This window comes from Pelodiscus sinensis, chromosome 2 (assembly GCF_049634645.1).
Source record: "Pelodiscus sinensis isolate JC-2024 chromosome 2, ASM4963464v1, whole genome shotgun sequence".
Classification (NCBI taxonomy): Eukaryota; Metazoa; Chordata; order Testudines; family Trionychidae; genus Pelodiscus; species Pelodiscus sinensis.
The window spans coordinates 56740364-56756030 of NC_134712.1; the positions used below are offsets into that span (position 1 = coordinate 56740364).

The window sequence follows — 15667 nt, forward strand, 5'->3', positions numbered from 1 at the left end:
GTCACTTGGAGGTTAATTTCCTACCAATAAGAGGATTTTTAGCTATGTGATGCTATATACCTATCCTGCTACCCTCTGAAGGGGAGGCAGGCTGTTTCTTGCCAACCCAACAGACCTAAAGCATTAGAGAAATAACTTCATTTTTCTTATCACTCCTCCTCTTGAGAAGGAAGTGGCTTCCATGCACTCTCTGAAGTCTTAGGGGAAAGGAAAGCAAGCTGTCAGGCATCTGAAGAACATAATGGAAAAGGGCAGAGGAACTCTACTGTGGTATCATATCTGCTGATTATTTGGTGGAACTAGAGTGCCATTTGAAATGCAAAGAGAATCTCAAGTTTGATTTCATACAAGTTTAAGATTCTTTGCAAAGGGCATGTCTAAACTACATTCCTCTTTTGAAAGAGGAATGTAAATGAAACTAATTGAAAATTCAAATGAAGCATGAATTTATAAATCTCACGCTTCATTTGCAAAACCACGTGAGCGCGCTTTTTTGAAAAAGAGTTTTTCGAAAAAGAAACCACAGTCTAGACAGGGTTCTTTCAGAAAAAAAACCCTTTTTCGAAAGAACCCGTACTCCTGAAAAAATGAGGTGTATGGGTTCTTTCAAAAAAGGGTTGTTTTTTTTAAAGAACCCCATCTAGACTGTGGTTTCTTTTTCGAAAAACCCTTTTTCGAAAAAGCGCTCTCACGCAATTATGGAAATGAAGCACGAGATTTGTAAATCCATGTTTCATTTGAATTTTCGATCGGCCTCATTTACGTTCCTCTTTTGAAAGAGGAATGTAGTTTAGACATAGCCAAACACAGCACACACACTCCTAATGCAATCACCAGGAGTTCAGAATACACAGAAAATCAAGGGAGAATAAATCCAGTAACAGTAAGAGCTTCAATTGCTATAGAGGTAATGACACTCTGTAATGTACAGCAGGGTAAAGACTGGTAAAGATTAGGGATCTTTCTTTGAGGGAGAAGGGCAGGTTAGCTTTTTGTTTAGTTAAATTTTTAATATGAAGAGTTGAGTTAGACTCAAAGTCACTATATGACACTATAACAGCAACTACTATACTCACATGATATATCTGTTGACTGTGGCCACGACACATGAACAGAGGATATTTACACTGAAAGGGGGGGAAAAACATTGTTTTAGATACAAAGCAACAATGTAGGTGACTATTTTTCTTTCCTCCATTGCCATAACATTTTCCTTTTTCTCCATTATTTTTTCTTTTAATAAATAAAAAGTTCTAGGAGCATTGGTCCTGGCATTTAATGTCAAAGAAAACTCATTTTCACTTTGCCCTAACTGATTTGAACTGTTAAAAAAAAGGATTAATTTCCAATTGTTTTGGGTTGTTCCTGTTCTATTTTACAAACTAAGGGGTAACATTTTCAAAAAACATCTAAATGATTTAAGCACTTAACTCAAATTTCCAAAAGTCCCTTAGGAGTCTAAGACCCATTGACTTTCAATAATACTTGAGCTCCTAACTGCCTAAGTCATTTTTTAAAATAGGACTTATTTAGAGGGAGATTTTCAAAGACATGAATGTCAATGAGGCACTTATTTCCCAATAAAAGTGGATGAAAATTAGGCACTAAATTGCCATTTGTGTCTGAGGAAAAAAATCTTTTAGATTCATAAGTAACTTAGTTGCTTCTGTAAATATTACCCCAAATGAAGTCTTCATTCATTTTCCAGTGTAACACTCATTACAAGGTAAAATAAAAGAATTAAAAATAAAAGATGACTGAGGTAACATGTCTCCTAACTTTTTGCATTGTTAGAAGAGTTTTCCCTCTGTCCAAGTCTAACTTTACACCTGGGTGCTATTATCTCAAAGAAGCCAAAGAATGTGGAAAATATTATCCATATATAATTTATTAAAAGCTGAGTCAAAGAACAGGTGTTACTATTGTAAAGATTAATTCAGCAGCTTTTCTGTTCAGACCCATGAATTATGAGCTTTCAGGCCCCTCAACACTAAATCATATATAGTGTCCATGCGGACTTAAATGTCATTTATTAACTTTACTCCTGGATAAAAAATGAAATTGAATCTGTCCATATTTTGCCAGCAGCACTACCTGCAGTGAACACTGAAAACTGGTATCTGTAGCTATGCCAGGCCTTCTAGCTGGCTCTTCATTTTCCAGTCATTTCAGCACCTGAGTGTTGGCAGGTCCTATTTTCCAACAGTTAAAGTTTTGAACTGTGAGTTTGGCTACAACCCTAACATTCCATCTCCAGATGGCTGCTATTACCACATAATTATTTTTTTAAAAACTGATTTTAACTCAATCTACCATTCTCAGATGTCACATATAGTACAACATTCCTTAAATCAAACATTTTTTGTTCTTCCTCTCTGCCTATATTAATTAGTACAAAGAATGACCTAACATAAATAGTGCAATAGGTAATTATGTAAGATGAAATATAGACATACAATCAAGGTGAGAGCATGTTACAGCCTAAATCTTTGTCATGAGGGAAACTATTATTTGCGATTGTATTTTTTTTTCTTCTCTGCTCTCTGTCACAAGCGATAGCGAAAATGATTCCTAGTGTTGATAAGTGTCAAAGACATGTCAAAGAGTTTGCAATACACAGTAGGCGGAATTCAATTGCCACCTGTCCTGGCATTAGCATCATCTCACAGATTACTCTAAGCTAGGGAGAGAAGTAGATACATTGGAGGGTAGGGATAGGGTCCACAGTGACCTAGACAAATTGGAGGATTAGGCCAAAAGAAATTGGATGAGGTTCAACAAGGACAAGTGCAAAGTCCTGCGCTTGGGACGGAAGAATCCTAAGCATTGTTACAAGCTGGGGACCGACTGGCTAAGCAGCAGTTCTACAGAAAAGGACATTGGGCTTACAGTGGATGAGAAGCTGGATATGAGTCAACAGTGTGCCCTTGTAGCCAAGAAGGCTAACGGCATATTAGGGTACATTAGGAGGAGCATTGGCAGCAGATGAGGCCACATCTTGAGTATTGTGTCCAATGCTGGGCCTCCCACTACAGAAAGGATGTGGATGCACTGGAGAAAGTCCAGTGAAAGGCAACAAACATTAAGGGGCTGGAGCACATGACCTGCGAGGAGAGGCTGAGGAATTTGGGCCTGTTTAGTCTACAGAAGAGAAGAGTGAGGGGGGATTTGATAGCAGCCTTCAACTACCTTAAGGGAGGTTCCAAAGGGGATGGAGAGAGGCTATTCTCAGTAGCGATGGATGGCAGAACAAGGAGCAATGGTTTCAAGTTGCAGTGGGGGAAATTACGTTAGATATTAGGAAAAACTATTTCACTAGGAGGGTGGTGAAGCACTGGAATGGGTTACCTAGGGAGGTGGTAGAGTCACCATCTCTAGAGGTGTTTAAGTCCCGGCTTGACGAAGCCCTGGCTGGGATGATTTAGTTGGGTTGGTCCTGCTTTGGACAGGGGATTGGACTCAATGGCCTCCTGAGATCTCTTCCAGCCCTAAGATTCTATGATTCCTTGTGAACCCAAAGTGAAATTAATTCTTGCACAGAGGGCAAATACACTCAGGGTATATTTACACAGCAGCTGGCCAGGTGATTCCGAGAACAGGCGAACAGGTAAGTGCCAGCTCTGGGCGAGCTAGTGTGCTAAAAGTTGCAGGTTGGAATGGCACAGGTGGCAGCTTAGGCTAGCTGCCTGAGTATATATCCAGGGAACTGAGTTGGATTGTACTGAGGATGCTAGCCCAAACCTCTGCCCATGCTATTGAGGCCACGCTCCTCCTTTCAGATCGCTAGATCAAGCACAATTCATGCATTTCTGTCTACCTGATCTGAGAAGCATCCTCCTAGCTAGCTGCTGTGTAAACGTAGCTTTAGTGGTGACAATCTGGACCTTAACTCAGGGCTTTTCACACCCAGAACAGTTATTGCATACATGAGAATTTCACATTTCTGAAAGGTTTCTGGATTGGGCCTAAAGATAAAATAGCTAAAAGCGTAACAATGAAAACAAAGGGGTGAATATTTTTTATTTACTTTGGGAATTTTAGTGTGTAAATTGTAACATGAAAGTCAAACCACAGGCTAATTGTGAACTTGAAGTATCAGCGTGAGCAGATGTAATTCTTCAGTTTTTCAAGTGACAGCATTTTGAAAAATGTATTCTGTTTATCAAACACGATTTTCATTAATTATACATCACTCTCCAGCAACTGTGCCTGCAGGAACCTGGCATTTCTTACTGTAATGCTGCTTGTTCAAGCAGTTCGAGTTCCATGTACAAAGCACTCTAAGCACCTGATTAAACAGCCTGGATTTTTTTATAACCATAAAACCAAAAATAGGTTAGGAAATAGCATACATTTTCACCCTGACAGATCACAAGCTTCAGTGCTTAAAATAAATTCAATTTGCAGAATATTTAATATTTCCAATGAGAATATTGATAGGCGTGTGTCTAGACTACACCTCTCTGCCGACAGAGAGATGTAGATTAGGCACATTGAAATTGCTAATGAAGTGGGGATTTAAATATCTCATGCTTCATTAGCATAAAAATGGCCACCGCTTTTTTTTCAGCACGGAGCTTTGTCAGAGAAAAGCAGCAGTCTAGACACTGATCTTTCAAGAAATAAAGCCTTTTTCGAAAGATCCTGTAAACCTTATTTCACGAAGGATAAGGGATCTTTTGAAAAAGGCTTTATTATTTGAAAGATCAGCCTCTAGACTGCCGCTTTTCTCCGACAAAGCTCCGTGCTGAAAAAAGCAGCAGCCATTTTTATGCTAATGAAGTGTGGGATATTTAAATCCCCGCTAAATTAGCAATTTCGATGTGCCTAATCTACATGTCTCTGTCCGCAGAGAGGTGTAATCTAGACACACCCTAGGTGTTGCATTACAAGACATAATTGATTAAAGCTTCAAAGTATGAAGATTCATAATATGTATTACTTGTTTTTACTGATCTCTCATTTAGGTCAAAATTATATTGGCCTTTACTGTAATGATTGGACCAGCAGTCACCAAAGGGGCAATAAGAACGGCCATACTGGGTCCGACCAAAGGTCCACTGAGCCTAGTATCCTGTCTACTGACAATGGCCTGTGCCAGTTGCCCCAGAGGGAATGAACAGAACAGACAATCAAGTGATCCATCCCCTGCTACCCATTCCCAGCTTCTATTATAATGGATACTCAAGAACTTGCAATATCTTGATGTAGGAATATTTATATAAAGAAGTCCTATATGTTCAATCCCGTAACCCTAACTCATGTGAGCAATAATTATGTGAACAGCCCCAGGAGATTACTCTGTGAACAAGAAATGCAGGATTTGGTCCCATGAAAAGAAAGGGGGAAAGAATTTTTTTACATATATTCTCTGATATACCATCAATTCCCAACAAATATACTCACATTTATCTTGATCTACTTCCACGCTTTCACTCTCTGTGTCACTTGGCAATATCCATGGTTGGTGGGCAAGCTGAAATTGATGTAAGAATTCATCCTGTCATAAACAAATGTATTTTAGATAACTTACACAGAAAGGTTTGGCTTTGAATACAGAAGCACTTCAATTGAACACATGAAACCCTCAATGAAATCCAATGCAAGTTTGTTCTGAATGCCAGTGCTCCATATATCCCAGCATTTCCAGGACATGTCCCAAGATATCATGCAATAAGAGAGACAGAGGCTTAATCCTGCTTCCATTGACTTGTATAGTGTAAGAACAAAACCCAAAAGCCATATCGAACGATTTTTCCATTGGCTTCAATGGGAGCAGGATCAGGCCCATGGAGAGGTATTTTTAACTTATTTTTGCCGGCAAGATATTACAAAGCTATCAGAACAACAGAAGTGGTGCTCTGAAGAAATGATAGGCATCAAAATGTGAATACAATTTTTATTAAGAAATGGTTAGGCACGTATTCATTTTTTCAAACTTTTTACAATAATTTCTTAGTATAAAATAATGCAATGACAACTTTCTTTGAAGTATTCCCAGATTTCAAAGAGAGAAGCGGGGAAGGGCAGTTTAGCAACCAAATGTGTATAGTTGGTCTTTACATTTCAGAATTTCTGGGTATTCTGCTAAGTATGATTGAAAATAAAGGTTACAAAGATCCTGGGCCCAATTCTCAGCACATGTAAAATGGTATAGCTACCAGAGCTACTCCAATTCACACCAGCTGAAAATTTGGCTCTAAATACTCAGTTTGTTACATTACATATGAAGAGGGAATGCTTTAAATAACCAGATAATCAATCCAAAAAATGGTTTCTTTTACACAGCTACAGAAACATTTCTGGAGTAAATTATTTATTTATCCAGCCATCTATTAACAAAAATTAAAATTGAAAAAGTGAGAATTGCTATGCACAGGGCTGAGGCCCAAAAATTTAAGCATTTTGAGTGTTCCTTCATTTCTAATACATTTTCTTCATGACAGAATAGTTACAGTGATTATAGTGCAGAGATGGCAAAGTCTTCTTGCTTATGCAGCAGAATTCCTGCAGTATGGAATTATTATTTGTGCTTCTATCTCACTAATTAAGTCCACATTTTTAGCCCTTCTGATAATCTATCTTCCTAAAGCTTAAGGACAGAATAGGGAGAGTTGCTCAAAGCAACATTTATGGAACAGAATCAAAATACCTCAAAAAAAGATTCATAAAGGATCTGCCAACGAAGAGTTCTGGGGTCGGCAGATCCTCGTCTAGACTGCCACGCCATGCTGACAAACAGCTGATCAGCACAGCACAGCGGCCATTTTGATGTACATGAAGCGGCGATTATTTAAATCACCGCTTCATTTCCCTTTGCCGAGTAAACTCATCTATAGGACTCTGTCGATGGAGCCATATAGTCTAGACACACCCTATATGATCAGAAAATGGCAAACAGGAAAGAAAAAGGGCAACTTATAAAAAAGTGAATAAATGTGATTTTGAACAGGCTGTAATAATCTTCCAAGAAACATGATAAGCAAATCATATTTGTTTGTTCAAGTCTCCCCGAAAATGTGGCATAGGGAAAAAACGGTCATCAGCAATAGTGATGTAAAAGGTTACCTGGTAACATTAGGTTTACCAGAATGCTTACTGGGTAACAGATTAACTGGATTGCCAGCATCATCAGGCCGGCCAGCAGGAATCTGGCCAAGTCAGGGCAGCTGGTGGGACTGCATGATAGGCTGGCAGGACCCCAGCCATGGCCATGCTGTAGTGGCCCTGGGCAGGGTCAGATAGGAACCCGGCAGTAGCTGCAGGAGCGTTGAGAGGGAGCAGGTAAAACCTCAGCCCCAGCCATGCCACTATGTCCCCAGCAGAGGCAGATGGGAAAGCAGTCCCAGCTCCTGGCCATGCCCCCCCCAAAAAGGGCAGGCAGGACCCCGACTCCATCTGTCCAGAGGCAGGTGGGACAGCAGCCCAAGACATCAGCCCTGGCTGCACCTCCAACAGGAGCAAGTGGGACCCTGGCATCTACAATTTTAAACTCTTTATCATAATGCCAAATTCTAAAATGTGCCTTTATAGAACCCGCATTCCAAATAGGATGAGGAGGCAGCATTGTGCCCTTTCAGTCCTAGGCAGCTTTAGAGAATGGAGTGGTCCCCAAGTTAACTTAGAGAATCCACAAAGCCAGTCTGAGATGCAGCAGCCTCTCAGGCTCAGGGCTGTACTATGGGCTGTACTATGGTCTGCAGCTCAGAATACAGGCAGTCCCCGACTTACGCGGATCCGACTTATGTCGGATCCGCACTTACGAACGGGGCTTTCTCGCCCCGGAGGTCGAGGTGGCGGATTGCTACCTGCGAGCTCCGGGGCGAGAAAGCCCCGTTGGTAAGCTGCTCCGGTGCCCCTGGTCTGCTGGAGACCGTCTCCAGCAGACCAGGGGCACCGGGCGGGTTCCCGCGCTTCTGAGGCTTTGCCAGAGCAAAGCCTCAGAGGCGCGGCACCCTGCTGCCGCTGCGACTCTGCTCCCCGTGTCCCTGGTCTGCTGGGGGGGGGGGGTGCAGCTAGTGTGTCCCCCCCCAGCAGACCAGGCTTTTGTTTTGGACCCTGGGGCAGAGCAGCTGGGGCGCTGCCGATTGGTCCTGCAGCGCCGCTCTGGGCACTACTGGACCAACCCAGCAGCACCCCAGCTGCTCTGCCCCAGGTCCTGATTCAGCCGCTGCTGGTCAGTTTCAGCAGTGGCTGAATCAGGACGCCTAGGGCAGAGCAGCTGGGGTGCTGCTGGGTTGGTCCAGTAGCGCCGAGGAGCGAGGAGCGGTGCTACTGGAGCAACCCAGCAGCACCCCAGCTGCTCTGCCCCAGGCGTCCCCAAGTCAGCCGCTGCTGAAACTGACCAGCGCTGACTACAGGAAGCCCGAGGCAGAGTTGCTCTGCCCCGGGCTTCCTGGAATCAGCCGCTGATCAGTTTCAGCAGCAGCTGACTTGGGGAAGCTTGGGGTTCTTAAGTTGAATCTGTATGTAAGTCAGAACTGGCGGTCAGTTTCAGCAGCGGCTGAATCTGGACGCCAGTTCCGACTTACATACAGATTCAACTTAAGAACAAACCTACAGTCCCTATCTTGTACGTAACCCGGGGACTGCCTGTATCCACAAATCTATGTACTAGCACTAATTCAATAGGTGTTTGCTGTGTAGATGCATTCTTTCGAAATAAGCTATTTCGGAGTTTCTATTCCAAAATAGCTTATTCTGAAATAAGCATGCAGCATGCAAGCGTATGGCTATTTCAGGGTATGAGAGGTATACGAAATAGCTACCCTGTGTCTACACAAGCCACCCATTTTTTTAATATATTTTTCAAAATAATGGGCATCCTATTTTGCCATCCCGGTAAATTTCGTTGCATGAGGGATAAGCAATGGCTCAAAATAGCGCATTATTTTGAAATTTGGTACTGTGAAGATGTGCCGTTTTCAAAATAAGCTATTTCGAAATAGATTTGAAACAAGATATGCAATTTTCATACTGAGTTTACGGTATGATGTAAATGTACCCTAACAGAACAGAATTTATCCCTTAAGATTTAATATCTAACTCTATTGTAAACTCAAGCTAGTTAAACTTTTCTTTTGTTAACAGACATATTACAGCAAAAACAGGAATATACTGAAAACACTTTTCAGTTATTTAGACATATAGACTGTAAAATTCCATTTGTTCAAGAAATGATACTGAAAATAAGAACATCAGTGAATCTCTTTTTCTTCAACACTAGCCTATAAGAACTATAAATGAACTGTGTCAGACACAAATGGATTCTGTCCTGAACAAAGAAATGAAGTTCAATGTTTCTTTGTCAAATTGCATAAAATACTTAAGAAAACACTAAACGCATAAAAAGGTATGTGGAAAAGAGTTTAAAACCTTGATTTATTAATTTTATAGTGATAATAAAAGCTAATTCTCCAAATAATATTTCTGTGTTATAATTCAGTTTGCCCTTGAATAGAGCTGGTAATATAACACACCTGCTGGTGCTGTACATTATTATCTATTCTAGGAGATAAGCATTCACGTGCTGAAGTACTCTGATCATTAGGCAACTTATAATTCTTTTTGATGGGGATCAAAGAGCTAAAGTTTTGGGCAGTTTAAAAAAACATAACAGCTGACAAGTTAAATCTCTGCCAAATTATTCAAGAACAATTTTGACAATATTAAACCATGCCTGGTTATAATACGGTCTCTGTCGCTAGCTGAAGAATAATTCTTTGGATTTTATTTATTAGTCATGTTTTCTTTTCAGATTTCAATCTTTCTTCATATAACTTTGATTCCCCCAAAAACTTAACAGGAAATATACTTAGAGCACTAACAAATTTTTTGAAATAGCATTTACTTGAATTAGTTCATCATCTTTTAACTATTATTTCTGTGGAATTACTCCTAATTTGTACACGTGTAACTGATAAGAGCAGATTGTCTATTTTTTTTATCAAAGTAGACTAATTATGTAAAACTTACTACTATGTAGGAAACAGGCTTTTTTAAATGCTATGAATCAGTTTAGTTTTCAAAGCAACATTAAACTTATATTATTTACTGTTTCTATTATGTTAGCCCATTTTCTAATTTCAAAGTAATTCTGAGATATTATAAAGAAAACCTACCAATTCAAAACTAAAGTAATCACTATTATCTGTCAAATATTTGAGCAGCTTTTCTATTGGATAAAAGGGAGATTAGTCAGTGCTGTGGGGGGAAAAAAAGCACTTTAAATTTCTAAAAAAAAAACTGATTAAAATTCAGTGCATAAGCATTGTCATAGGAATCATATTATTGTCTGTGGGCATTGATCCGGCTGTAGTTTACAAATAACTTTTGCCAATAATAATTGATTCAAGTTTCAAAATAAATACATATATTCCTCCAAGACTAACTACAAGGTACTAAAATTAAATCCCCTCACGTTCTCATTTTATAATTTTTATTATCTTAAAATTAGTAAAAAATAAACATATTAAAAATCTTACTTCTGATAAACTGATTCTTTGAGGAACAGTTCCTAGAACATCTCCACTCGTTTGTACAGCTAGCCCTGAAGGAGTGCCGAGGGTCCTCCCAATTTGACTCTTAGACGTTAAAGATCTGCTTCTTTGTATTCCTTCCTTACTTCTCTGGTTGCTAGAGATAAGAGGTCGTGTCAACAAACTATTTGGGGTTACAGGTCTGCTTCCTGGAGTTGACGGTGTTGAAGGCCTGTTCTGCATATTAGGAGACTGAGGCCTATTGTTTGAGATGCTGGAAACCTGCGCTCTGGTGTTAGCAGGGAGTGGTGGTGATTTGTTTCCTTGTAGCTGCAGCTGAATATTTTTCCCAGTTTGAGACCTTGAATTTTGGCCCACTGTGGCTTGAAGATTTCCTGGATGATTTGATGTAACTAACTGAATATGTGGGCTAGTGGGGCTTCTTGCTAGCCTTGCTTCTTCCCAGAGTGCTAGGTCCTTTTCAATGTCTGCGCACAGAAAAAAAAAGACAACAAGTAACATTAAAGTTTAAAAAGGATACACTAGGGACTTGTTCACATGGAGACTCGGTGCACAGCAAGTCAGGATCTGAACGTACAGTGCTCCAGTCTGCTGCACACTAAGTTGTCATGTAGACCCTGTGATTGTGTACTAAAAGTTCCATAGGGTACTTTGATGTTCTGCTGTTTGAAACAGAAGTTAAAGAGCATTTTTAGTGTGTGGTAGCAGGGTCCATATGGACAGTGAGACACAGCAGGCTAAAGTGCTGCAGATGTATACCTGGATTGCTGAACAGTATCTGTCTATGTAGAAGAGCCTAATCTATATAATCTCTTTTCTTCTGGATTTTGAAATTGATTTAAAGTACGAATGAACAGTAAATGCATCTTAAGGTTGTGGAGAGAAAACCTACTCATCACCTCTCAATCATCCCTACCAATAGAAGGCAGACTGAACTAACAATCTAAAATATGTTTTTACAAGCCATTTCTCCTTCAAAGTTCATCCCTAAGAAATGGACTAAGACATCACTTTGTAGCAATCTTTTCTTGACATGAAAGGTATTAAAGCCAAGAATAACCTTCATTATTTCTCCCAAGTTACAGTTCTGTAAGGCAATGTCTACACTAGGAAACTATTTTGAAATACTAAATTTGACTTCTGATTTAACAAATTCGAACTAGCCCTCACTAAGGAGAAGCATCAAAATTAGTCCGAGGCAGGCTCCATTAATGTGGATGTGTTACCTTGGACTTACAGCCCCAGGAAGCACTGGGGAGTAATTTCTTTGAATTATTCTATGCAGTAATTATTTCAAGATAGCGGCACTAGACAATCCACACTGCCATTATTTCAAAATAACATTTTGGAATTAGTGGTACTGCTGATGAAAAACAAGAGTACAGATTTTGAATTCCGCAGCCCATTATTTTAAAATAACAGGCGTGGTAGTGTGGACGCTCCACTGATAAATTCGACGTCGGGCTAACTTCTGTGAAATGTCTCTTTAGTAACAAATAAAGATGGAGCAAAACTCTGGTTCTGAATAAACCTCAGCTCTTTTGAGGGAGGAACGTGAACCAGATTCAATATCACTAACTTCAGCAGAAACAATCCTTTATACCCAAGAATTTGGTCCATAAAGGGGCTTTAGCTTTATCTAAGCCACATTCTAAGTCACTTCAATGGGAAAGCCTCTACCCAGGCCAGGACATTTCACTGTTGGTGAAGAATTTTTGCTCCTGAATTCATTCAAAATAAATTTATGTTTCTAATTTACAGGTAAATGAAATCATTACAGTGTAAAGTAATGGTAGCTTGGTCCTTTACTATACTAGCAAAATGAAAGCCCTCACAAGTAAAAATGTCAAGGAACATAAAGCAAGACATTCACTGAATTATCTAATTTATGTTTCACCACTGTTGTCAATTTCACACAGTCACTGGCAGATGACTCTATTTAACTTTGGTTTAATACACACAATTGGTTTCCTTTAAAAACCACAGCAGTTCCATTTTGCTTTAAACAGTATGAGCCACATTATCAGCAGGTGTGAACTGGCACAGCCCCATGCACTACAAACTGTGTGCGTATAATGAAGCCTCCAACTCACAGAAAATCTGCATTGCATTTGTGACTTGACAGCAAAGTCTTCAGGATGCCAGAAATTCTACAGCAACCATCAAACCTTGTTTTCCAATACTTTAATTTAGACTTTATTTTCATCCACTTCCACCTATATTTACCAAACACATACAGTATTTATACTATACACACAAGTAGAATTGTCTAACATTAAAATGTGCTCATATTTTATTAAATATTTTATGCATTTACTTTTTTAAAAATAGAAAAACTAATTGTGTCTGTTCATCTAAAACAAAACAATCAATATGTTAGAAGACTGGTAATGGAGAAGAAGCACTCAAATTGTTAGTGAAAAGTCAAAGCAGTTGTTTTCATTTTACATTACACTTTTTTTTTTAAATCAACATGTGTTGCTTTGAATTGTGTAAGATAACTGTTTCAAATCACAGGGATCAAATACCATTATTATAAGTTTCATAATTTAAACCAAACAAAGTATGTATTCTATTAAATTAATATTAACCCGTTTCATGTCAAAATGACTAAAGTATCTAACTTCTGTGCCCTAATTCATAGTAGATCAGGCTGGAAAAATGATCTGGAATATCCATGCTTTAGTAAGAGTTCTCTAAACATCATATTCTTTTTTTCCATAATTTTAAATTAGCGCTTGAGTCTACAGAAAAAGCCATTTCTCCATATACAGTAGACTTCCAATAATCCGGCACCTTTGGGACCCAGGGAGTGCCGGATTATCGGATATGCTGGAGTATCTGGAGGTACTCCAGCGGGGAGGCTGTGACGGGTCTGCCGGGACCCGCACTGCAACTGGCGGGGGCGAGGAGGTTGGCAGGGAACGGCGCGGCGAGGGGCAAACCCTCTGCCGTTTTGCAGAAAGGTGGGGGAAGCCACGCGCAGCCACCGGCGACAGGCCAGCTGGGGCTGCAAGCAGCAGTGGCGGACTTGGGGAAGCAGTGGGGCAGAGCTCCTGGGGTGCTGCCAGGTCGGTCCCGCAGCACCGACCCTCACCTGAGCGGTGCTGCGGGACCAACCCGGCAGCACCCCAGCTGCTCTGCCCCACCACTTCCCCAAGTCCTCCACTCGTCAGTTTCAGCAGCGGCGGACTTGGGGAAGCGGCAGGTCAGAGCAGCTAGGGTGCTGCTGGGTTGGTCCCGCAGCACTGCCCCTCGCCTTACTCCTTCTTCTCCGTCGCCGCTTGCAGCCCCAGCTGGCCTGAAGCAGGTGGCTACACGGGGCTTCCCCCACCTCCCTGCAAAACGGTGGATGGTTCGCTCCTTGCTGCGCTGTTCCCTGCCGCGCTGTTCCCCGCCGCCCCCGCCTCCCGGCCGGCCGCAGTGCAGGTCCCGGCAGACCCATCATAGGAGTATAATCCCCTTCCCCTCTCCTTCCCTTCCCTTTCCCGGCCCGTGAGCGTGCATGGGGCTCACAGGAGCTCTAATTGTCTGGCTGGTTGGAGCACTTCTGGGTTCCAGTTGCTGCCAGACTATCAGGAGTGCTGGACCACTGGATGCCGGACAACTGGAGTTTTACTGTATAATTTCAAAAGATTTCCACAAATGGTTCAATTTTATGTAACACATATCTATTGCTTTTTGCTTCACCATCAAGTTTCCCAACTAAGGATGCATCTACACAGCAGGGCTTAACTCAAAATAAGCTATGCAAATTGAGCTACATCAATGGCATATCTTATTTTGAAATAGCTTATTTTGAAATTGGGAGCGTTTACACAGCACTTATTTTGAAATAGAGCACTCTTCCACTGACTAACCTTACTCCTCATACAATGAGGGACACAGTAGTCTGAGTAAGAATTCCTCCAGCTTGACAATATTTTGACATTATTTTGAAATAAATACCTGCTGTGTAGACACAGATTAAGTTATTTCGAAATAATGTTTCTCTATAGACATACCCTATATGAATAAGCTTAGTTTTGAATTTCCAACACTACAGTATTATTTGATATGCATCAAATACTGTTGTTGAGACATGGGTTGGGATTTTTGTCAGAAAACCTCCTGTTAATGTTATTTAAATGAAAATAACATGTGGGTAACAGAGTGATTCAAGGGCATCCTACTTACGTATCAGAAATACCAGAACAATAGTTTGATTGACAACACATTCATAAGGTTTTAAATGCATTTGAAAAAGGTTTTTTGTGTTTGTTTGTTTGTTTGTTTGTTTGTTTGTTTGTTTGTTTAAGAAAGGGGGCAGGAACCACAGAAATATTATTTCAAACCAAACAGATAATTAGCTACCAACAAAAATGCCACTCACATTGTGTATAACATAAAGCTGTCACTGGGCATCTGGAACTTGTGTGACTGGAACTTAGATGAAAGCATTACTGTTCAGAATGCAGGGACGAATAGGGGCACTGTATAAGTGAAAATTTGAACCTGCTAAAAATGTTGCATTAACATCTGCTGAACCAAACCCAAACACTGCCAGTTTAGATTTTGTAAACAAAGAGAACTGGCCAGGCAAGTCTACATATTCCCAAACCCCATTCTTGATACACAAACAAAAGAAGAACATCAGTCACAGGGAAACAGATGATTAACGACACCAATGCTCGTATATTTGAGAAAATCTGTGCATCTGTCTGTCTGAGTGTCTACCCATCTGAGTCTGTTCAAGAACTCCTCCAATATGACAAGATTTAGGACCTCCAAATTTGGTATGCAGCTTCCTTTTATCACAAGTTAAACTCAGGTCAGGGTCTGGTTGCGGCAGGACAATGGGATGTGCATGGAATGCATTTGTTTCTCATCAAATGGAAAGGGAGGGGTGTGATAGCAGGGACAGTTATATTCACAAAGGACCATAGGGAGCAGCAAGCACAGGGGACAGTTATATCCCAGAATAACCAAAGGGGACAGCAAGCCCTGGGGAGAAGCCAGTGGGTGAGTTTGCAGCCCCCCCAGCTAGAGCTGCCTTGGCCCCAGGGAGCAGCTGCTGGTTGCGAGCATGGCCCCCACCACCTGGCCTGGGTAGAAGCTGGTGGGTGGGTTGTATGGGCCTCACTGGCCTGGCCAGGGAGCAGCCATTGGCCACTCCCAGCCCCTGCCCT

At 40.9% G+C, this 15667-nt stretch overlaps 1 protein-coding gene across 10 annotated transcripts in view; it reads right to left on the bottom strand.

The window, feature by feature from the left end:
- The window catches only part of C2H8orf34 (chromosome 2 C8orf34 homolog), a 237461-nt gene that overhangs the window by 13389 nt on the left and 208405 nt on the right, over nt 1-15667 (bottom strand). For 7 of the 10 annotated variants that reach the window (XM_075920572.1, XM_075920570.1, XM_075920568.1 and 4 more), the window contains 2 exons: nt 10485-10966; nt 5407-5500 (listed from right to left, as the gene is read on the bottom strand). In XM_075920572.1, the coding sequence (XP_075776687.1) occupies nt 5407-5500; nt 10485-10966 (576 nt within the window). Of the gene's footprint in view, nt 1-1076; nt 1128-5406; nt 5501-10484; nt 10967-15667 lie in introns of all 10 variants that reach the window. The other 3 variants (XM_075920567.1, XM_075920563.1, XM_075920565.1) reach the window with 3 other exon arrangements.